Here is a 24,799-nt window from a genome sequence, read left to right as displayed (position 1 = left end):
TTGCATAGTTTTCAATAAATGCACGCATCTTAGGCCCATAAAAGGTATGTTTCACAAGAGACAGAGTCCGATGTATACCTGGATGTCCAACACTAGGAGCATCATGACACTCCCAGAGAATCTTGGATCGAAGATCCGAAACATCTGGCACATATCTTTCCATTCCGGAACAGCAAGGTGTTCCTAATCATCCACTGACCTCCCACCGCCTGTATTGTAGGTGGCACAATCCTTGGGGCCTGAGTCCTGGTCAACCATGGAGCTCCTATCTTGGACCTTCTGCCAATAAGAACGGAAATGACTATCAGTTGCGCAAAGTCCCCTCAAGGATTGAAATAGGTCTGAGGATATTTCCGTAAATGACATAGCATTTACAAACTCGACTTGACTTAAGGCATCCACCACACTATTCATGGAACCCTTTCGATAATGTATTTCAAAATCAAAATCTTACATTAACTCTGCCCATCTAGCCTTTCTACCCCTCAATTCAGACCCATCACATACATACTTGATTGACTGATGATCTGTCAATACAAGAAACTTCGAACCATACAAGTAGTGTCTCCAAACCTTTAGAGCATACACAACTGCATATAGTTCTTTTTCTTGTATGGGCCAATGATATTGGGTGTCGTCTAGCTTTTTACTCTCAAAAGCTACAGGCTTGCCCTCTTGGAATAAAGCTGTCCCAATCGGAAAATCACCCGCATCGGCCTTTAAAACATAAGGCCGGATAGGATCGGGTAATGCAAGAATAAGAGCTTCCTTGATAGTTAGCTTCAAGGTTTCAAAAGCCTTATTCAATGCATCATTCCAAGAGATCGGCTGGGTAGACCTGCGTCCACGACCTTTCAATATGCTGGTCAAGGGTGCCGTGATGTTTGAATAATCACGCACAGACTTCCATAGAAAAACTGTGAATCCTAGGAAAGAACGAAGTTGGTTCATTGTCTGAGGGATGGGCCATTCCAAAACCTTCTGGATACAATCTAGATCAATGCTAATACCTTCAGAAGAAACCTTGTGTCCTAAGTAAATGATCTCCTTCATTAAGAAGTCACATTTACTCATCTTGGCATAGAGCTTATGCTGTCTTAGAATAACTAAGACAATCTAGAGGTGTCCAATGTAATCCTCTAGTGTTCGGCTATATACCAAGATGTCATCTAAGAACACGACAACAAATTTGCCCAAAAAATCTTGGAATAAATCGTTCATCATTTGCTGGAAGGTAGCAGGAGCATTGGTCAAACCAAAAGGTAATATGAGAAACTCGTAGTGGCCATACCTAGTTCGGAATGCGATTCTATCTATGTGTTTAGCATAGATACAGATTTGGTAGTAACCCGTACGCAAATCAATCTTAGTGAAGTGCTCCGCTCCGGCCAAACGGTCTATCAAATCATCAAAACGAGGAAGAGGGTATCGATTCTTAATTGTCACTTTATTCAATTGTTCATAATCTACACACATTCTCCACGAACCATCTTTCTTCTTTCTTAAGAGGACAGGTGCGCCCCAAGGGGATTTACTTGGGCGAATATAGCCCATATTCAGATAATCTTATAGCTGTGAAGCTAACTCATCCTCCTCAAGTTGGCTTATCCTATAAGGTGGAATACTAATAGGTTGAGCCCTAGGTACTAAATCTATGCGATGATCTACTACCCGTTCTGGAGGTAAACCTTCTGGTAGTTGAGCGGGGAATACATCCATGAAATCATCCAACAACATGCTCAATTCACGGTGTTCAAACACGCTTAAATCATTTTTGTTATTAACAGAGACAACAAATGAAGAAAGCGGAATGAAAACACACTGATACACATCATAATGAGAAGTGTTTATTATATTCCGAAGCTGCATCACAGATACAATAGGTCCGTGAGAAGAGGGGATATTATCACACTGAATACAAAATTGGGTGTCCTTATCTAAAAAAGAGAGTGTATGCTCTTTCCATCTAATCCGAATATCGTGGGTTTTAAACCACTCTATTCCGATTAACAAGTCCACATGTTCCAAATGCATGACATATCACGTAACCGCTGATCCGGATAGAGAGTGTGTCGACCTTGCGATCCAAAACTGCATCAGCCTTTGTTTCCCTCACCTAGCCTTGCTCTTCTTCCGTCATCTCCTCTCCTCGTGGCGAGCTTGCACTCTATTCCAGACTCCTAGCTCCGAGCCCACCTGTTGCTTCTCTTCTCTAGTCTACTTTCTTCATCAAATTAGATTTCAGTTATGGCTGATTCCATAGACCCCGGGCTTGCGATGGGTAATCAAGATATGAATTATCAGTTAGATGATAACCAGAGCCTCTACGATATGAATTATCAGGCACATGATGACCCGAGCCTCTACGATGATTTTGATTACTTTAGTGAATTCACCACTACTCTCGATGAAAAGTTTGAGCGGGTTAATGCGAATCAAATGGGGTTGACACAACAACTCCAAGGGATTCAGACTTCACTTTCACTTTTGACTAGCACTGTTCAAGCGCTCACGCAGGTGGATGCTTTGGCTTCAGTGTTAGGTCCAAATATCACTCTAGATCCTTATCCCGGAGATCAGAAATCTCGAACCAAGGAGGTGGTTGACACTTGGTTGCACAAGTGGCAAGTATACTTCCAGTTTCACCCTTACCCATATGAAAAGAAGATGCAGCTTGCAGCAGGGTACATGTTAGGGAAGGCTTTATTGTGGTGGAAGGAACTCCGACCAAAGCTTACAATATGAATCGAATTTCGAAGAGGTCTTCAGGAAAGAGTTTCTGAAGAGGGAGGAAGATTATGATATCGTAGGCAAGCTCAAGGCCATTGATATGTCCAAGCTGAATTTGACTTTTGAGGTCGAGCTACAAAGATGGATCCAGTCACCTTGTTAGGTTTCTTTGTGGATGGTTTGCTTGACTCGTACAAGCTACAAATCAAGAATAACAAGTGTACCACTTTGTAAGAGGTCATGAACTATGTGCGCATCTATGATGATACCATGGCCAGCACAAAGGGAACCACTATTGCCGACATGAGTGGAAAGAACAAGAGGAAGTTCTTTCAGTCTACAACTGGTACCGGGGAGTCGAAGTCAATCGATAACGCCTCCAAGAAGAGCTCGACTTAGACGAAGAATGGTTGAGCCCGTTTCCTACACACCTTGAAGTTAAAGAAAGAAGAATGTTGCTTTACATGCGAGGAGCGGTGCCACACTCGAAATGATTGTCCTAAGCGCAAGAACCAATGCTAAGGGAGCTAACCAAGTTTTGATGACAGGTATTTTTGTAAATGTCATTACCTGCCCATTTTCTTGTAATTGCACTTTTAATAATTCGTTATTTGGCCCCCATGACCTTTTCCGAGTTTATGGAGAAGGGACCAAAGAGTTCACATTCTCTTTGACCCGGGCAGCTCTCTGTGCAGAGGATGGGGCTGTCCACAATACCTAGTGATCACACCTACGAGGTGTAGCTTCCAGCTGACGAACCTGACAAACCACAGAACCTCCCCCCCCCTGAATTCTGGCTAACGAAGCTCACGGTGATGGCGCTATTTCGTACGGTCATCTATAGCAGGCCGAACTACGTGATGGGCTTTGATCCGGATGGCATGGAGGCGCTTCACCCTTGCGCAGTCCATGGGCTGGAGTAATGAAGCAAATTGGCCAGCTATAAGGTCGGTAAGCCAAGCTTTTGAAAAGCCCCGCTTTTGAAAATCCCACCCTCCAATTTTGGAGGGGAGTGCTTTTTTTAGCCTTTAGACTTCCCCGAAAACAGCTCGGCCTTGATTGCATCCTTGCTCCAGTCCATCGCGCATCTCTCCCCGCTCTCCATCTTCGCGCCCTCACGTCAACTACGCAACCATCCCGTGCATAGGGTCTTCTGGGATTCCGCCTCAGCCCTGCGCCTAACTAGCTACTCCTTTAGCACCTCTCTGCCCGGACCTCACTGTTCTCTCCTAACTACACCTCTCCCTCTCTCTCAGCTCTTCGCATCTGGCAACGAATTCACCCTTCTCTCACTCTCTCTCCTTCCTTCTTTCCCAATCCAAAAACACAACCCTTAACGATGAACCAACAAGCACTTAGAGGGCATGAACATGAATTTCGAAATTGAGGCATACCTGGAGAAAATCACGTCCAAAATTTCTCGTAACAGAGATTCCTACCTTAGGAGTTGGCTCTGATACCAACTGACACGTCCCCAGCACTCCTAAAACCTCTGATTTGCAAGCAAACACAAGAACACACCCAACGTGAGGAATCTGAGCAGGTTGCTCACCACCCAACCATGACATCTACGGGATGCGATTCCGAATCAGGAGATGTCCCCTTCGAGCCATGAGCTGAGCTACTGGCACGAACTCCCAACCAGATCCTAACCAGCCTGGTGTCCCATACCACCAGGTGGCGCCTAGAGGCCTTGGATCTGCTGTTGGGCCGGGGCTACACTAAGATGCAGGCGCGTGTCCGCGACTCAATCCATACCACACCTGGGAAGGAGACTTGCTCCCATCGGCTCCCTGAGAACTGAACCTATGGGCCCCTTTTATAGACTTGGGCCCAATGCGCCAAAAATAGCGAAGACCTCTAACTGGTTCGTACCCTTGCCACTGAATTCGAGAATCAAGCCTGCCTAGCCCTAAGCCGCCCCAGGCTACTTGAGCTAGTCTTGTGTACCCCTGTACACGTCAGATACCAATCCGTGCACATGACACCTCCACAGTACTGTGTAGCTTCTTTTGTTTGTGAAGTGACATTGTAATGATAAATTTACTTTGACTTTCTGACTGTTTTCGCATGGCATAAGTTTTTCACTGGATTCTAAATTCTACACGACACTGAAAATGGACTTGCTGCTGAGGCTCACCCTCTGTCATGCCTCCTTTTTGCTCCTCCAAAACTGCAAAAACCAGTTCTTGATAAGACCAGGCTACCAGGGTCCTCATTTCCTGGCTTGGATTAATTATCTACCAACTAGAATAAAACCTATTTTTGATTTATTCCTATGCTTTGCTGCTTCATCTAGACTTATTTAGTCTACTCTGTGTGTGCTTGTTTGTTGATGAGTACATGAAAATGTGTCAGAAAGATACCAATATTGATTTCCCTTCAGATCTGTCTGTTAAGTATCTCTACTGGTTGTAGATGATGAAGGATGCTTTTGATTCTGAATCAGCTGAGAACGTTGAGTTAAAGGTACATTATCTCATTTTAAGTTTTAGATACCATATATATTTTTTGCCTCATTATTTCTGGGTGGTTTTTGTGTCTTAACTTCTAGGGGAGTGCTGTTCATTGTGGTATTGAACTGCCAGTTTTGACCTGCAGGTGCAGCTTTCGTTTATGGAGTCTGCAAAGGGCTGCACCAAAAAGTTACGGTTCAATGCATCTGCGCGGTGTGATAGTTGCAGTATGTCTTAGGGCATTCCACTTGAAAAATTCTGTTGGTGGATTCTGATTTTGATTATGTAGTTTTATGCAGAGGCTGTAATGGTTTGCTTTGTCTTGCAGAGGGTACTGGAGCTCCTCCAGGGGTGAAACCCCAAACCTGTAGAGTATGCAAAGGCCGTGGCACGGTTTGTAATGGCTCCAAAGTTGATCAAGTTTGGACTTTTGAACATGTTATGAAGTTTAAACTTTTGATCAAGATTTTGAACCTGCTATTCATAACTCACACATTCTTGTTAATCTCTCTCTCTCTCTCTCTATATATATATATATCTATCTATCTATATATATATATATATATATATATATATATATCTATATATATATATATATATGGTTTTATTTATAGATGGATCTTAGGTGGTATTTTAATAATACCTTGGCCACTTTGCAGACATATTTTAGCCAGGGTTTCTTTTCTGTAGAAACCACGTGTTCGGCATGTGGGGGAGAGGGTCAAGTTATGAAGGTACGTTGCAAATGTTATTGCTACAAGTCAACCTCTGTCTGCTTTAGACAGCTGTTTGTTTCAGCAATGGCCAACTAAGTTGCCTAACATTGCAGGAGAAATGCAAAACGTGCAATGGAATTGGAACAGTTGATAAGCCCAAAGAAGTGGAGGTAGAATTCCCCCCTGGTAGGTGAAATGAGGGCAAACATTCCACGATTAGGGAATACTGTACTTTTCTCAATATGTTATCACTAAACATCGAGCAATGATTAATTTATAAAAAGCAACGCAGGTATCAAACATGGTGACAAGAACAGGCTCGCTGGTGAAGGAGGAGCTGGTCCACGTGGGCATGCACCTGGGGATTTGTTTGTTACATTAGAGGTGAACTTCATTTTTATTTCCCAAAATGGCTGGAAAGAAACAAGCTTATATTACATCTAAGGAGATGCTCAAGTGTTGGGAAATCAAAATATTGGTTTGTGATATTTTTGTTCTGATTTCAAGCTCCCTTTGTTGGAAGGTGATAACTTTTGCATGACACCACAAAGCAAGTGGGATCAATGCTTGTCCTTTGGTAGCAAGGTTTTCCTGGGAACGTGTCCCTGGGGAGCTGGTTGTAAATAGCTCAAGCTTTGCATGATGAAGCTGATATTTACAGTTTCTCGCAATTCTCTTTGTTTGAAAGTAGCTACTAGTATCTGTAAAAAATTCTGATTTTTTGGGCTTACAAGTACGTTTGTCATTCTGTCTCGTTTAAGTTTTTTTGCATCAGAGATGTCCAAGATGATTGTAGTAGATAATGATTAGCGTTTTAATGGTTGGACCAAGAAAATAAATCTACGCAATGTTTAATATTGGCTGTGTTACTAACAAATAATTTGGCTTACAATCTTAGACATCTATTACTTCTGATTCTTATTACAATTCAATTTAATTTTGATATTTTAAAAATCTATTACTGAAACACATTGATTTCCTGTTGGATTTGAACAGGTGATGCCAGATCCAGTTTTCCGAAGACAGGGAGCAGATGTTCATGTGGATTCTGCTATAAGCTTCACTCAGGTAATGCATCAAATTTTTTACTTTTTTATTTTTCCTTGGTGCATAAAATCTTTTAATACAGAGTTCAGGCCTGCATTTCTTTTTAAAGGTTGTCATGTTTTTCAGAATTGTCGTATTTCAATCTATTTGTCATTCTGTGAATTTATTCAGGACGTAATATTTACGTACTTGAAAGGAGGCATGTTTTGCTGCAGTATTCTACAATTTCATTGGAGTGACAGGTCCCAAGCCACCTGTGCTCTGGCTAAAGTAGGACTGAGATTGTGTGCAGCTGGCTAAAGTAGGACTGAGATTGTGTGCAGCTGGATTTTAGAATGAAATCAAATTTGTTTCACGGTAGTGATAATGCCAGAATTTCGAGATTGTGTGCAGCTGGATTTTAGAATGAAATCAAATTTGTTTTGCTGTAGTGATAATGCGAGAATTTCGAGCATGCACTGCATTGCTCAAAAAAAAAATTCAGTCCAAGATTTAGACTTATATATTCCTAAAGAGAATCTCTGTGGCACGATCATGAGATGTGATTTGTTTCTCTTTTGGGATCTGTAGCCTGGCTTCTGCAGTCTGGTCCATAGAACGAGGGAGCAGATGCAGATAGAATACGAGGGAGCAGATGGGGATATTGCACCCAAATTGATAGGGGAGACCTCCAAATTATTTGCCTGGATGCAATGCATTTTCTTCCTTTCAGGAAACATCCCTTCTCCATTGACTCAGCATGGGAGATCATTGCTAGCTTCTGGCAGATCTGGCATTCCAGATGCACAGATGCCATTGATGGTTTTCAGACTTATCCATCTCAGTCTCTCTGTACCATATGACATTACATTGTACACATGCTCATGGCCACCTGGAGCAAGTTTAGGGCTCATCCTGAACGGCTACTGTGAGGATAGCCTCTTTTAGTGTGAGTGTGACCATGGATGGCTGTTCTTGTGACATATACCCACAGGCCCCTCGTGGCACTGTGATGTATCTGATTGGCTGGGACCATTTCATTTTGAGCCAGATCCTTTGTAATAGTCCATTAAGGTATTTTGTTGATCTCAGGAATTATTCCTGGCTTGGATGTATTTGGTAATACAAGTCTCTTTGCTTGAAAAAAAGGATCTGTGTCAATGCAATGTGTACTTTGTGAATTAGACAGCATCAACCAACTTGTTCCTTAGAGACATAACATTCCATCCACAAAAGCCTTGGATTCCTTTCAAGGTGTTACAAATTTCATGGAGTTCTAATGCAATTTTCATGGAGTTCAAATTCCATCCACAAATGCCTTGGATCCTTTTCAAGGTGTTACAAATTTCATGGAGTTCTAATGCAGTTTTCATTGCTTTGATTTTAGAACCAGAGACCAGGCTTACAAGCCATTCCGTTACAATTGGCAGCCATTACAGGTGTCCAACAATGTAATTTGCCAAAACTTTATCCAACTGAAGTATGTTCTCAGCATATAATAAAGCCCTAAGAGATTGGGAAGCAATGAGTTGGAGTTGAAATAGATGTTCGAAGCTAGTATTATGATTGCATGCATTTACTATTGCTATATCTGAGTGCATAATAGAGAACTAGATGCATGCATACAATAAAAGAACATTTTGAACAGTGTACGAACAATGGCACATGCCGCAATATAATAGAGAACTCACACACAAAACCAAGACAAAAGATATATATCTGTAGAGGTTTTTGCTACAAGTGGTTACTCCATTCAGCTCCTCCATAATTTAGAGTGCTGACCCTCTATAGTCATGGCGGCCAGGTCACGACCTTTATAGTGACCCTTCACCACTGCATGGTGATCTTCACTCATGCAAAGCAATTTAGGCCTTTGAAAATAACAATTCGCGTCTTGAATACCCCGTCAAACTGAGGAGCAAGAGGCCAGCAACATTATTCTAAACCGTTGCCTATGAGACAGCAAATTGCACTTCTCTCTTTAGTAGAAGGAAAAAAGGGGATCCAAGCAGAACACATCCCAACAAAAGCTCCAAATTGTTAACTCTCAACAATTGAGCAGTGGAATAAAGTGTCACGTAATACTAATGATTGGAGACAAGTGCCATTTGTGGTTGAGCCTATGCTCCAGTACATTGTATACTCATCTTCACCATCTCCCAACCACCAGCTATGGGATAGCTGCATCCAGAGTAGCAGGCTGTTGCATCCTCCCTATGTCCATGGGCAGACCCTTTACAAACCATCCTACTTGGTCTTCGGACGCTGTGGCCCGATGCCATTTACTTATCAATCTCTTGAGTCTATCCACGTACATCTGTATGGATTTCATAAGGAAGCATTGAGACATCAGAGACTCTTCTCGAATCTGATCGGCATATCCAATAGGACGAAAGGCTGCTAAAAAAGCAGTATGTAAAAAATGCGCAGCAGGAAACTGGGCATAACAGTCACTAGCAAAACCTCCACAGGCTGGCTGCCTAGGCCTCGCTTTCGCAGGACACCTTGTCATCTTTCCCAGGTGGTGACTGGTGGAGGAATGGGAAGACGATTATGCCCATTGTTCTACCATTCCAACCCTTTAATGTAGCATACTTCCCATTCAAGTTAGGTGGTTGATTGACCAAACATTCAATCTCTCAATGATGATCTCCTTATGAAACGTGCTAAGCTTAAGCTTGGCGTTGATAGTCTCCCATGGCAACAAGCAAGAGCAACATACAACACTGCAGGCATTGCCATCACATATTTGGATTGTACACATTCGTGTTGATGCTTTGGTCTGTCACTTTGACTTTTGGGACTACAGCCTACAACCTTGCAAGCTCTTGCTGTAAGTAACTCGCTTTAAGCATTCGGTTGTAGATACTAAATTGTTCTTTAATGTCATTTGACTGATGTTGTACCACTCTCCGGAGCCTTATAAGTTGTCCGTCGTTTTGCAACTCATAACCTTATCACTTGCTCCAACATTGAATTTAGTATTAACATAAAAAATTGCTTGCTTGGCCTTGCAGGCTATAGCTCATCGTGCGAAATCAAGTGTCAACAGGTTATTGTCCAAGCTCTCTTTTCACTCCTCTCATTCAAGTATGGATGCTGAATGTGATGCAGCTACTACTCCCACCCAAGACCAACATGCCCAAGAAAGAAATTATAAGGACTATAAGTGGTGGAATGCAGTCATGATAACAATTTTTTTAAGCAATGGAGGAGGCTTAAGAGGTGGAACTGCAACCTTTGTAGAGTAGAGAAGTCTCAGCATTGATTGTGTATGACTCCATCTAAATGAACCTCTTGTTAGGACCTAGAACTACACAAAAGAAAGGTGTTACATTGTGCAAGGCTGTCTTAGGAAATGAATCGTATGTGAGGTGTTGGGTTGGTCTTACATCGATGACTAGACTATGTACTTTGTTGGTTGCATTGAGATTGTTCGATGGACCACAATGTTAGACCATACTCCACATAGCTCTTCTTGAGCAGTTGTGCGTGCTAAAGGCTTATGAGGTTTCTGGACTCCTTTCAAGAGAAGGATCTCAAGAAGACCATCAATCAGATGTAGACCCAGAGCTGCCCCCCATCTTTCTTTTCCAAAATGGCTGGGTATAGTGGACATCTATGGCTATTCAGAGGAGCAATGCAACTTGCAAGGAGTAGGCACTTGGTAAGGAGCAAGCATTGAGGAGGGATTACGCCTTTGTTGAGAGTCTTAGAGAGCAACAATCATACTTCCCTTTGTTGGTGGGACGATTATGAGGGGCCTAGACCATAGTCACATGCAATGGAGGTTCGTTGTGCCAAGTACTCATTCCTTCACTCCTCTTGTGTGTCATGGACACAATAGGGAGATACGTGGTTTTCTTTTTAGACCATGTGTATTATTAAATAGGCATTCAGATGTAGAGGCTCTGGGATGAAACGGGATGCACATAATTGCATGACATTTTAGAGATGACTACTTTTGTCTATAGCCAGTTTTTCCAAGATAAACTTGCCTCTCTCCCAAGAGAGGTTGCTCTAGAGGAGGCTAGGCCTAGGTTCTTATTGCAATTACCCGACGATGCTTTGACGACTAGAGGCTCACTTCACATATGAGGAGATCTTGGAGACGTCGAAAGCGTTACCAACCCAGACTCCATGTGAAATCTATAGTCTCTTCCCAAGTGAGATAGCTCTCTATCTCTATGAGAAAGTTGACTGACTTGTGCCATTCGGAACAAGCAATTGATGCCACACAATAACCCTTCCACAAACTCCTTATACGCATTCCAAGTAGACCTACAACCCTATCAAACTCATCACAAAAACAAGAAGGCCTTCTTTGTGTGGCCCGCAATGAGCATCTAATTGGATTTGTCTGGGGGTCTAGGATCTTAGATAAGAAAGAGATAGCCCTATCCTAGAAAGCATTCATTACAAAATTTGTACTAGAGCTTAGCAAAGCAGCAAGATTTCCCTCACAAGGAGAGTGTTGGTTCGTGGATAGTTTCTATTTGCTACAACCTGGTACATTGCATCTTGTTAGTGCTTTCACAGTGCATCGGAGAAATTTAGTGACTTGTCAAGAAGGTCCTTTGGTAAGATGTGATGGCTACTTGGTTGGCTTGGTAGACGAGCATACTCTCTTAGTTGGAGGAAGGACCTAGGCTTATTAACCTAGAGATGGAGATAGAGTCCTCTTGGACAAATCATATTGTGGGCTTAGGAAAACCTTGAGGACAAGGAGGGAGGACTTGGCAATCCTTTCACAAATGGATCTTCATAGAGGCCTCTCTTAAGTGGGAAGGGATCCCAATGATGAAGAGATTGATGTGGGTGTGAAGAACCTTTTTATAGGTCACACTAGACCACAAGGTCGAGAGGTGATCGAGCACTCATTTGGCACCTTGAGGTACAAAATTTGGAGGGGGATCATCCTAGGGGCTACAAATTAGGTTGATTGGGCACAATAGCATGACGGGGCCTGAGACAAGTAGGTGCAGACCCCATAGAGACACTATGGACAAGACAGTTCTCCAAGATGGGAGTGCCTCTACGGGTTTGTTACCTTTTATACCACTATAGATGGATAGATGATGGGACGGTATGCTACAAGCCCTTGTCCATCTTCTACATTAGAGATTCTAGGAAGGCCCTTCAGTTAGAAGCTAGGTTGTGGAGAGGGTTACGTGTTTCGTTTAGAAGATCAAAGTTTTGTGAGGTCAGGAAATTGGTGGGCCATCAGTCCTTGTCCAGCCAGAGATGAGTATGACCTATGACGGCTCTAGTATGGAAAGGATGGGACAGTTCATAAGAAGAGAACTCCCCCTCCATTGAGGCAATGGCCATCAATCCTTGTCTAGATAGAGATGAATAACGATCAATCACGGCTGTAGTATGGGAAGGATGGGACAATTCTTCAAGATAAGAATTGTTTTGTCCATCGAGGCAATATAAACGGGATAGTTCTCCAAGATGCCAGTGACACTACTGCTTTGTTGCTTTGCATACTACTAGAGATGGAAAATGGTGGGAATCTATGTTACAAGCCCTCGTCCACCTTCGGCATTAGAGATTCTAGGGAGGCCCTTTGTAGAGGGTCACATCTTTGATTCATTTAGGGTCAAAGATTTGGGAGGTCGGGCAAGTGGTGGCTTGGACCATCAATCCTTGTCCAACCTAAGATGAGTACGACTATTGATGGCTCTGGCTATGGGAAGGCCACCCCTTAAGGAGGTATCCCATTTAGATGAGGTGATTTGTAGGTGTCCTTTACCACCCATAGCTACAATGAAATGTGTTATGGCGCCTTGGGGGCATTCCCCATGTTAAGTTGGATTGGCCTTCAATGTTTTTAATTCTGACGTGTTTATATTTGTTAAGGTTTTGTAACTTGGTTACTTGGAACCTAGCACTAGACTCTCAAAAGCTAATTATTGATATTCAAAATTCAATGATTTGTATGTGACAACTCTATTATATACAATCGTGACAACTCTAGTGATTTGCAACAACTCTAGTATATACATTCATGTAACATAATAGTGGTGGTTTCTTTTTCATTCTCAATTTTCTCCAAGTTGTTTCGCATCCACTCAATGTGTCCTGTTGTCGTCCCCATTTTTTATCCCGCGCATTCCCATTCCTTCGTCCTTTTCTTGTTCCCCTCCCCATTCCTATGCCCTTTTAACTATGATACCACCCCCATTGACCCCATCAAATGAGAGGCATTGGCTTGAGCAGTAAGTACCACACAAGGTTCTCGCCAAATTATACTTTTTTGGCTAGTAGTGAATGGTGGTCTTCCTATTGGTCCATATTGTAAAGGTGCAAAAGGCGCCACCTGTCAACCACTATCTTCTAACTACCGGCAGATCACGGGAGTAGCACCAAATATGTTCCACCTAGCCAATCTTGCTGACGCGTGAGAGCTGGCGGAGAAAATCAGATCAGAAACATATCAGAAACATACGTGAATAGTCCATTCTCCATCTCTCACTAACTCCAACAAGCCCCATCTCCCTAGATGGATCTAGATGCCACATGTCATCATCATAGGGCCTTCCTAATGCAACATTTCACCCCTCACTTGGGAAGCTTTAATTTCCTTTGCCCCTAGGCACATTTCTTGCATTAGGCCCTTAGCCTTAGATCCACCTAGTCTGGTGCTATCAACCCTCACCTAGGACCTTGACATTAATTCCCTCCCGATCATTTACATGAAGCACAAACAGATATATTACAAACATAGATCCTTTAAGGGAAATGTCGACTGATTCTTCCGAGGTCATGCTACCTCGGCTAGAGCGTAACATTCCTTCCCTCTTTAGACATCAGCGTCCTCGATGATAAAGTCTGGGAACACTCTCCGCAACTGGTATACGGATTCCCAGGTAGCTTCGGATAGAGGCTGACCATGCCATGCAACCAACACTATGGGTATCTTCCGATTTCGTATTTGCATTGTTCCTCGGTCCAAGATTCTTGTTGGTTTGCGCCTTGCATTATCCTCTCTCTCTTGAAACAAAACCACACCTTCGATTAGTGAGTCACCTGTATGTAAAAATTTCTTTAAGCGCGAAACATGAAAAACCGGGTGCACCGTACACCCCTGTGGCAATTCTAATTTATAGGCTACCTTGCCTATTCTCTTTAGAATTAACCACGGCCCACAGTATCGAGGTGATAACTTAGCACACTCTCCTGAAGTTAACGACTTCGAGTGCGAAGGAGCTTTGAGAAAAACTTTTTCTCCTTTCTTAAATACTCTTATAGACCTGTTTTCATCCGCATAGACCTTGGCTCTATCCATAGCCTGGCGGATGTTAGCTCTCGCAAGTGCTAGCATCTCCCGCATCTGAACCACAAAGTTCGCGGCACTAGGCACTTTCTGAGGTAACTAACTATAGTTGGATTCGCTGGTCTATAACCATAGTTCAGCTCAAACGGGCTGAACCCTGTAGAGGAATGCTTTCTATCATTGTAGGCAAACTCTAACAATGGCAACCACTTGTCCCATGTATGTTGCCTCAATGACACATATGCCCTCAGCATATCCTCTAAAGTCTGGTTGACTCTCTCCGTTTGACCATCCGTTTCAAGATGATCCCCACTACTCATTCCCAACTCAGTCCTTAGTGTCTCAAATACCGCTGTCCAAAAATGACCGGTAAATCTGACATCTCTGTCTGACACTATGGATCTAGGCAATCCATGCAGACGAAATATATGTCTAATAAATAAATCCGCCACTTGCGGGGCACTAACAGACTCTCTAGTCGGAATGAAGTGAGCCCACCACAAGGATAGAATCATACCCTCCTTGTGTCGTAGGCAGCCCTACAATAAAGTCCATGGAAATGCTCTCCCACTTACTTAGTGGTATCTCCAAGGGCTGTAAAAGTCCGGGTGGCTTCACCCGCTCGGCCTTGCTTACTTGACACGAGAAACATCGTGTCACATATCCATGAATATGCTTTTTCATCTTTGGCCAAAAGAAATCTCGCTTCACGAGATCATATGTCTTCTCGACTCCTGGATGTCCCGCACACGGCCTATCATGGCACTGTCGAATGACTCTCTGCTTGAGATCATTCTGACTAGGTACTACAACCTTGCCATTTCTAACTAGCATACCATCCCTTATGGTATATCTTGCGTAAGTTTGGCCTTTTCTGGATGCCAGGTCATCCTTTTCACTTTCCCCGGGTTTTAACACATGAGCCTTAGGCCACAAGCTCTGGACAAACTCGTCCACCTTTTGAGTTTCTCTTATCTCGGTCATTAGAGCACTCTCTAATACCGTGAAACTCAAGTTGTGCATAATGCGAGACAACGCATCAGCAACCTTATTGTCTTTTCCTCTTCGGTACCGAATCGTTAGATTAAACTCCTGCATGAGCTCTGCCCACCTAGCTTGGCGGCCCCTCAAGTCAGGCTGTTTACAAAAATGTTTCAGAGTATCATGATCTACATCCACATAAAACTCTGAACCATACAAATAATGCCTCCATGTTTTCAAAGCATGGATAACAGCATACAACTCCAATTCATGAGTTGGCCAATTCCTTTGAGAGGGAGAAAGCTTCTTGCTTTCAAAGGCTACTGGCCTTCCCTCTTGAAGGAGGACTGCTCCTACCGCAATGCCACTTGCATCGGTTTCTAGGAACAACGGTTTCTGGGGATCAACTATTTTTAACACCGGTCCTGTGACCACAGCTTGTTTTATGGTGTTAAAACTTTCTTGTTGATTCTGTCCCCAAATAAAAGGTACTTTATCTGAGGTCAGATCAGTCAATGGCGATACTATTCCGGAATATCCTTTGATATGCCTTCTATAAAACTGGACAAATCCCAAGAATGATCGCAACGCGGTCAGACTCTGAGGGATTGGCCAAGTTAGTATCGCAGCCACTTTCTTCGGATCCATTTCTACCCCCTGTGGAGTAATTATGAACCCTAAATATTCAAGCCTAACCATACATAGTATAGTTTTCTTCTTATTCACATAAAGACTGGCTTTCCTCAAAGTACTGAACACTATCCTTAAGTGTTCACGATGCTCAGTAATACTTTTACTGAATATCAGGATATCGTCAATAAAATGTACTACGAACTTTCCGATATACGGACGTAGTAAATCGTTCATAAGCATGACGAAGGTCGCTGGAGCATTGGTAAGTCCGAAGGGCATTACCAAAAACTCATAATGACCAAACCTGCTTCTGAAAGCGGCTCTAATCCGGATTTGATGGTAGCGACACTTAAGATCTATCTTGCTGAAAATCACGGCTCCATGTAATGCATCTAGCAAATCATCAATCCGAGCCATCGGATACCTGTGCTTAACAGTGATATTATTCAATGCTCTGTAATCTATACAGAGGCGAAACGTATCATCCTTTTTCTTCTTTAATATCACTGGCGAAGCAAAAGGTGAGAAACTTGGTTGAATCTGCCCCAACTTGAGGTATTCTTCCAGTTGTCTACGCACCTCCGCCTCTTCAGTAAAACTCATTCTATAGGGAGGTCTATTTACAGGTTCTGCCCCCGGGATCAGTTCAATCTTATGCTGAACATTCCACTCTGGAGGTAACCCATAAGGTAGTTCATCCCTAAAACATTTAGAGAACTCCTCTGTTATAAGATTAGCCAGCTTGGCCATCTCACCACTTTGCGCAACATCAGTGCTAGCCGACGAATCATCAACCGGCTCTACCAATGTCGTACAAAGGAATAAAAACTCTTCTTGAGCTTTTCGGATTTCCATCACGGAAACCAACGGTCCCTGAGGTACATCTTTTTTCACCTCGCAAGACATAAAGCACATCATTCATCTTGAATTGATATACGTGCTTTTTCCAATCAATGGCTGGATTCTTCCTAGAATGCCACGCCATACCCAGGGCTATATCTGCATGAGCAAGCTTAGTCATTTCAAAATCAAGCTTCTCAACATAGTCCTGAATACGAAGCTCCAACTGGGTAACCCTTTGGTCCCATACTTCAGTTGAACTTCCATCTGCCATCCTGACTGTATACGCATAGTCAGATGGATTAGTCTTTAATTTCAGCCTCTTCACGAGTTTGGAGTTAATCACATTGTGCGTTGACGCCGAGTCAAACAGCACAATGACATCATGATTGGCCACTTGCCCTTTCTTCTTAATTAACTCCGTATCATTAAAGGCTGTATACCCCGTTGCTGCAGGCTTAGATAGGATGTTATCAGGTGCACTCGTTACTAGCTTAGCAACAGACACACATAACAAACAAGGTACTGACCTCTGAGAAGATCCCGCTAGCTGAATCTGCATCTCTTCCGCTTTGGGACTTCCCTCCATTTCCACGTCGCATTCTGAGACCACCATCTCAGCCATCCGACGATCTTTATTCCGTGGACAATCCTTCCACTAATGAGGCTGAAGGCAACCAAAACACAAGCCTTCTCTCCTCGCTTTTTCTCTTTGTTCTGGGTTTAAGGGAGACTTAGACCAAGCCCGGGCTGCCATTGGGGTTACTTTCCTTTTCACTCTAATGGTGGTACTTGATTTAGGAGTTTCAGCTCGTTTCGCCTGCTTGGCTTGACCACTAGGCTGAGAACCACTCCCTTTATTAATCCACCTCTTCTTGAACCCAGATTTCTTCTGGTACCCATACTGGGTTCCGACCTGCGCAAACCCACTTGGTTTGCTGCCCTTGGCATCTTCATAGTTCAGGGCTATGGCTATTGCATCATCTAACGTGTTCGCATACTTAGCCCGAACTTCCATTTTAATCCGATCATTCAATTCAAATATGAAATCCTTCACTTGGATTGATTGAGACAGGGGTTCATCAACCTTCATTACGCTCTCTCGAAATTTGTCAGTGTACTCTGCCACTGATAAATTTCTCTGACGAAGGTTTCTATATTGATCCCAAGCTCGGGATGCTTCGTCAGGAGGTAAGAAGTGTTTTCTAAAACACTGCCTTTACAAACTGACAAAATTCAGTATACTGACATTCTGACACAATTCCCTATACTAGGGAATACGTGCAATCCCAGATTCACACTAACTAGGCATTTGACACAGGCATATATCAAAATCCCGCTTTTCCCTATACTAGGGAAATTCCTGCAAACTAACTCTGACTGAAGCACACAGGCATATGCACAGGCATAGTAAACTGTAAACTCTGCTGTACAGAAATAACAAGCTGCACACTAAAAACTGAAATTTTATAATGAAGGAAAAATTGATGCTCCCTGGAAGCTCCACGCAATTCGAGTCCCCGAAGCCTGCTCTCTGATCGAAACCTGTTCTCTGGTTTCGTCCCAATTCACGAATCTTTAGAAACGAAGGGCAGCGCCAACACCTTGCTCACGGGCTATTCCATGACCACGTCCAAACCCACGAACAGTCCACGTAGGCTTTGTACCTGACCGCTTCAGATCAGCCCGTCGCATGGAGGTCACGAGCCCAACCCTCTTCCTCCGTTTGGCGTCACGCGAAGCTCTCTGATCACCTTTCTCTGTGTTTCGTCAGGTCAGCCCGTGGAAGAATTGATGAGCTGTATAGCCGTGTCACGAGGAACAACACGCAAGCCGCTCAACATGCTCGCATCGTGGAGGATGAGGATTGCGGTAGCCGACTGGAAGATCGTAACAGTTCTGTTTTGAATGGTTGAAAGACTCTCCCACATAAAGGCTTCCTGCGTTGCACGTCAGCGATGTCCCCGGGATGGTCTCCAAATCAACTTTGACGGATGCCGAGAAGGTTTCGACGACATTTTATGGATCGCCCATCTCGGAGGGCCTGCGAATTCTCGACCAACGAGCACAGAAAACGCAGCCCAAACCCGTATCAAAGGCGCACCTCCGGTTATCGATGATCCTCAGGCAGCTTTCACAGGAGCTCGTTTGTCCCCTGTGCAAAATCTCGTTGCTCTCAAGCTCTGGTCTTTCGTCCCCTACCAACGAGCAACTATACGCTTCACGTTCCGTCACCCAGATCCTCTCTCTCACCTAGCCTTTGCTCTGATACCAAATGTCAACCACTATCTTCTAACTACCGGCAGATCACGGGAGTAGCACCAAATTTGTTCCACCCAGCCAATCTTGCTGAAGCGTGAGAGCTGACGGAGAAAATCAGATCAGAAACATACGTGAACAGTCCATTCTCCATCTCTCACTAACTCCAACAAGCCCCATCTCCCTAGATGGATCTAGATGCCACATGTCATCATCATAGGGCCTTCCTAATGCAACATTTCACCCCTCACTTGGGAAGCTTTAATTTCCTTTGCCCCTAGGCACATTTCTTGCATTAGGCCCTTAGCCTTAGATCCACCTAGTCTGGTGCTATCAACCCTCACCTAGGACCTTGACATTAATTCCCTCCCGATCATTTACATGAAGCACAAACAGATATATTACAAACATAGATCCTTTAAGGGAAATGTCGACTGATTCTTCCGAGGTCATGCTACCTCGGCTAGAGCGTAACACCACCTGTCCAGTTGGGGAGTGCCGGGTGCGGGGGGTCCCGACTCCCACTCGCCGTCCCATAGCCACGCAAGTCTCTCTCCCCTCCCAAAAAGTCCCGAGAGGATGAGAGAGAGAGGTCTATCCACCATGTATACGGAAGGCATTGAATCCCCCCACAATGCCTATGGGATTGAAATGCCACAATGCCACGTGTCAGCAATGAGCCCATATACCATATTCCAATTAGCCAATTAATCCACACATAAGGGGGCACCCAAGGGGGTTAGCCCATATCCAACACCCCCTGTGGGCTAAGCTCCTTGAAAGGTGATCTTAGTTAAAGCAAAGACCAGCCCATAACCAGAGAGAGTGACGCGAAACAAATGCACGATGCAACAAACCAAAGCCGCCCTAGTCTCAAAGTCCACGCCAACTCAAGCAGGACAACCTGCTGCCAGTGCAGAGTGGCCGCCACCTGACAAAGTAACCACACTTCAAAATCCGCCACGAATCATGGCCCTCTATGGCATAGTCGCACTAATGCCCACTGTGCAGATCGCGACGGTTGTGCACAGCATACAGTTTGCCAAACAGTCCGCCACTTCCCGAGGTGGGCCAAACTGCAAACTTGAAGCCACAGCCGCCATGCTTCAGCAGAGAATACTTTTCTGTTTTGGAATTGCCCCTTCCGGCCTTGCTTTTTCCAGCATTGTAGTTTCCTTTAGTGCCTTTTGGAGCAATATATTTCGCTATCTTATTTGATCTTCATCTTACACTGTTTTATGTGTAATAGAATCTTTCCTCCCCTAGGTGCTCCACAGGAAGGACCCGTCTTTTCCCCATAGTTACAGAAAGGTGGGGCAAAGGGGACATTCTGGTTCTATCAGTCCATGGTACAATAACTGGCAAATATAATTAGATTCAATGAACCTTTTCATGTGTCTGGATGAGAAAGCCTGGACAGGTAATTTGTAAGGCCATTCATCTTCTTTGGGTAGCTTGGTTGAGCAAGCGAATGGATTAATTTTGTGTGAGTCTATGGACCTGCAAAGGAAGTTGAGTCAGAGATGAAGCCAATGTTTGAACCTTTGTTCTTTTTGGACAGTTTTTACATTTTAATGGGGCTTGTAACGTATGTGTGAGCCTGTTTGGTTCCTCATTAATGTTCTTTCGCTTTTGGGATTTGGCACGGGTGTTTGAAGTTTTCAGACTGCTTTGTTGGTGGCTCCAAGTTAGGCATTTGGTCTGTCAGTGTACCATTTGAATGCATTATCACAACTTGTGAAAGATGCAGTGAATGTAAGATGAATTGAGTTCTTGGGTGCAGGCTATTCTTGGTGGAACAATTCAAGTGCCAACTCTGAATGGACATGCTGTGCTGAAGGTACACCATCTTATGCCACCATTCAGGGCACTCTTCACGTAACAGTACTGTTCATGTGCATTGTTAGTTTGAATACTTGAGCTTTGGCAAATGCCAAGATAGTGCTCTTTTGAATGATAGAAGCTGATTGCATACAAGTTGATTGAAAGACGTCCATTCAGTATTCATGTGCTATGTGGACCCGTGAACTAAAATTGGAATAGCTGTTTACAGATTTGAATGCCTTAACAGGATTGTATTGATTTTGGAGACATCCTCAATGATTGGATTATCTATTGCAGGTCCGTCCAGGAACACAGCCTGGCCAAAAACTTTGTTTGAGGGGAAAAGGTATGCTATTTTTTGTTGTAATCCCTGCTTTGGAGACTGTGTAGTGACATTTGAAAAAGCAGCCCTACCTTCTCATGTAAGTTTATGTAACTTTTTAGAGGCCTAATGTATGTGATATCAGGTGCCAAAACCCAGCTAGGTCTCCTTCCAGCTTTACAACTCAATGTTTCTTTCTTGTTTTTCTTCTTTCATTTTTTTTGGGGTACAGGAATAAGAATTCCGAGTAAGGTTACTGGTGATCAACTGGTCAACATTCGTGTACAGATGCCCATGTAAGCTCATTGTTTAAAGACTGCATTTGTTGGCAAGTCTCCTAGGGACTGAAGTTTTCAACTATGTGTACATAATTCAGTCCCCTGAAAAACAGAGTTCTTTCATCTTGGATGTATTCTGGGAAACCAAATAAAGCATGCTGATCTTATTTTATTTTTCAAGGCCACAGTCAGGAACATAACAAATTATATTCTATGATGTAGGAAACTGACTCGACGGCAGCGATTGATTATCGAAGAATTTGCAAAAGAGGAGAGTGAGGCTGAAAACTCTGCTGCAACTGGTAGTGGATAGGCTCATTGGGGAGAATCAGTTTTCCTATGATCTCGCCATACTAAAGACCATTTAAGACAGTCGTTTAAATCCTCTGTATGTTCTCTAGCCTCTACAAAGAGTTGTCCATTGATACATTGGTTCTGAGAATATGTAAAATTTGGCTCGTGAAAAACCGTTTCAGGTTCTCTGGTGTTCAAATTCATAGAGCTCATGTATTGATATCTGTTTTTATATTAACTAATGGTATTCGTTTTGCAGGAACAAATTCTTGCTTACATTCAAATTGATGTGGAATTTACGGAATAGGGGGAGAGACGTTTGACGGCAATAGTAGGGACACAAACAAGACAAAGAATTGTGATCTTTGCTGAGCTCCAAATATTTTAATTGATACATGTTTGACACCGCCCTGGCACTATGCTTTACCTTTTTCCATTGCTTACTGCTGCGAGCCCTCAAAATTTACTGGAGATGGCTTGTTACAGCAGTCGAAAATTTATGATGGATGTCATTCACTGGGACGTAAATCTCATAATGCAAAGCAGATGCTACCAATTGGGGAAGTGCAAATCTAGTATTGATACCTTCATGACTTGTAAAACATTACTGCAATTACTAACAGTACAGAAGAGATCAGATCCTGTATGAATAATACTTTGAGGAGCTGATTTGAAGTGCGATGATATGCTGTCTGAGAATAGTTCTTTGATGATAGGTCCATCAGTATAAGCTTTGAAGGATTACTCTTGCAAGGATATACTGTTTCTTCTATTTCTCCCATTAATGGTTGAGTATCTTCACCCAATCTCATGCTTCAAGGTGTTGTGAGGTAGCTTGATAAGTTGTGATACTAGACGTTTCGACCTATTGTGCAGCTGAGGTGGTGTGACCCTAGATAGCATGCAGTCTGCATTCCAGGAATGCACCAAAAGCCCAGGGTCTTGCCTCCATTGAGAGAGCACTCTATATCAGTGTAGAAGCCCATTGACTCATGCCAATTGAATCAGGCACCTGAAAAGGGCAGCATGGTCTGCAAATTTTGAATCCATTTAGTCCTGTGACATTGGGAGGCGTATCCCAAAGAGACCTGCCCTCTGTGATCTTAGAAAAACTTCCAAGACCGCAGCAATAGAAAAGAAACAAAATGGGGGACTAGCTAGCATTGTTGCCACACTCAAGTTGTGAGTGAGAAGGTCTCCCTTGTGTGGCTTTCAATGAGCAACTAGCAAGAGCTGCCTCCATTAAGGTCTGAGACCCCCCGATCCACCGAGATAAACCTAATCTCCATGGTACCCATTCGGAAGGTCCAATCTTTGACTTGAAATCCAGGAGGAGGATTACAAGAAGCCGAGACTTTTGTCCAGATTGATTACTCCCAAAAGCTGAATATGTTTTCTAGGATGCTTCGCTCTCAAACAAATCTGTGTGCATGCACATGTATGTGATGCTGGGGAGACGGATGCATGCGTAGACTCAAGACCATAGGTTCTTGTAGGTTCTCTGAGAGGGTGATTAGTCTCCACAATCAAGTGTAGGCTCTGTCTTCCCCTTTGGGAATGAGGCATACCTGTCACATGATATAGAGGAGAGTATCAGTCTTGAATCAAAGACCTCTAGAAAGCATAGGGGAAGTGGGGTGCTGACTAGTTTTCAGATGCCATTGGAAGAAGGTTGGAGAGGCCATCTTCTCTTGGGCATCCCTGCATTGGAAGGGCCATTATTAAGGCCTCAAGCATCTCATTGTGTGCATTGAGCCTTGAGTTACGACACCACCGAGGGAACTGGTCCTAAATATCACAACTTTTTGGACATTTACCCTTGTGGAAATATCATTTAACATCTTCTGCACAGGAGGCAGCATGCACCTATCTAGGTGTGGCTGGCGGCAGGGGATTGCGTGCCTAGGGTGGTGGGCAGGCTGTCTTTGCACTTTACCACACCTAGCTAGGTACATGGTGCCTCTCCTGATCAAGCTCATCATGTTGTTATAATGTGGGGGAATTTGTCTAAAACTTGTTGTGCGGTTTTTTGGGTCTCTCCTCATGTGTGCTCGCTATTAGGGTAGGGACTCCTCTACTTGGAATAGTCGGATGGAAGCTAGTGGTGTCCAAGAGGTCTTGGGGGTCAATGTGCATTAGGCCCTCCTTGCCATGAAGGCATTGGAGTTGTTGCCTAGTGATTCATGTCAGTAGTTTGGAAAAACTGGTGAGTTATGCTATCGCTCTACATGGCTCAAGAGGATTGGTAAGCTTACTTTGCGTGTGTATAGGCTCTAGTGCATGCAACTCCACTTATCAAAAGGGTTACTTCTGTATTGATATAATGTTCCTATGAATGTTGGTTGTCTACCAGCTAATCAGGAAGAGGACAAAAGGGGAAGCGGGGGGAGAGGAGGCGTTATCCCTTCTCATCGTGATTAAGATAGTCCCTAGTACATATGAACATGCACATATTGGTGCACATTGAAATGCACACGTTAACATGCTTGCAGGCACACTCTCCTACTTTGGTCCTCTATGACCTTAGGAGAAGCGCTGTGAGAGTACTCTCAATGGAAGCGGAACGGAAGAGGGTGAGAGATAGGGAGAGCCAAAAGAGAGCCACACAAATTTTGGTGGGTGCAGAACACCCTAATCTTCTATGTCATCCATATATATATATGTGTGTGTGTGTGTATGTATGTGTGTGTGTGTGTGTTGAGTATTGCACATAATCGGAATTAAGGCATAGTGGCCTTTAATCCCCACAACCTCCCACGTAAAGGCCAATGTGCCTCTAAGGGAAAACAACCACTGAGCATACTATCCAATGCCCATCAATACATGACAATACTCAAATCGCTGTCTAGGTAGACTCTTCGTCAACATATCTGCAGGGTTATCAGCTGTATGAACCTTGACAAGCTCCATGTGCTCTCCTTAAGTACCTCCCTAATGAAATGGTATCTGGCCTCAAAGTGATTGGTCTTTGCATGAAAGACCGGATTCCGTGCTAGGTGAATAGCACTCATGGAATCACTATGCAATGTCGGTACATCTGTATGAATCCCCAAATCTCCCACTAGTTGATTAAGCCATTTCGCCTCCTTGCAACCCTCTGTGGCTGCAACATACTCGGTCTCTATGGTAGATAAAGCAACGCACTTCTGTGCGCGAGA

At 43.6% G+C, this 24,799-nt stretch overlaps 1 protein-coding gene across 1 annotated transcript in view; it reads left to right on the top strand.

Moving 5' to 3' along the window:
- Nucleotides 1-22,355, top strand: part of LOC147889203 (chaperone protein dnaJ GFA2, mitochondrial-like) — a 58,890-nt gene extending 36,535 nt beyond the window's left edge. The window contains exons 9-20 of the mRNA XM_087391633.1: nucleotides 5,149-5,199; nucleotides 5,332-5,413; nucleotides 5,515-5,579; nucleotides 5,846-5,920; nucleotides 6,016-6,088; nucleotides 6,195-6,286; nucleotides 6,899-6,970; nucleotides 20,707-20,763; nucleotides 21,045-21,093; nucleotides 21,302-21,365; nucleotides 21,570-21,735; nucleotides 21,901-22,355. Of these exons, the coding sequence (XP_087247759.1) occupies nucleotides 5,149-5,199; nucleotides 5,332-5,413; nucleotides 5,515-5,579; nucleotides 5,846-5,920; nucleotides 6,016-6,088; nucleotides 6,195-6,286; nucleotides 6,899-6,970; nucleotides 20,707-20,763; nucleotides 21,045-21,093; nucleotides 21,302-21,365; nucleotides 21,570-21,660 (771 nt within the window). The 3' untranslated portion in view covers nucleotides 21,661-21,735; nucleotides 21,901-22,355. The remainder of the gene's footprint in view (nucleotides 1-5,148; nucleotides 5,200-5,331; nucleotides 5,414-5,514; nucleotides 5,580-5,845; nucleotides 5,921-6,015; nucleotides 6,089-6,194; nucleotides 6,287-6,898; nucleotides 6,971-20,706; nucleotides 20,764-21,044; nucleotides 21,094-21,301; nucleotides 21,366-21,569; nucleotides 21,736-21,900) is intronic.
- Nucleotides 22,356-24,799: the final 2,444 nt, after the last annotated feature.

Source organism: Dipteris shenzhenensis, chromosome 20 (assembly GCF_047967505.1).
Source record: "Dipteris shenzhenensis isolate YYH24624 ecotype China chromosome 20, Dip_SZ_1.0, whole genome shotgun sequence".
NCBI lineage: Eukaryota > Viridiplantae > Streptophyta > Polypodiopsida > Gleicheniales > Dipteridaceae > Dipteris > Dipteris shenzhenensis.
Note: the sequence above shows the minus strand (reverse complement) of the source record. Positions and strands in the feature narration are given on the sequence as shown.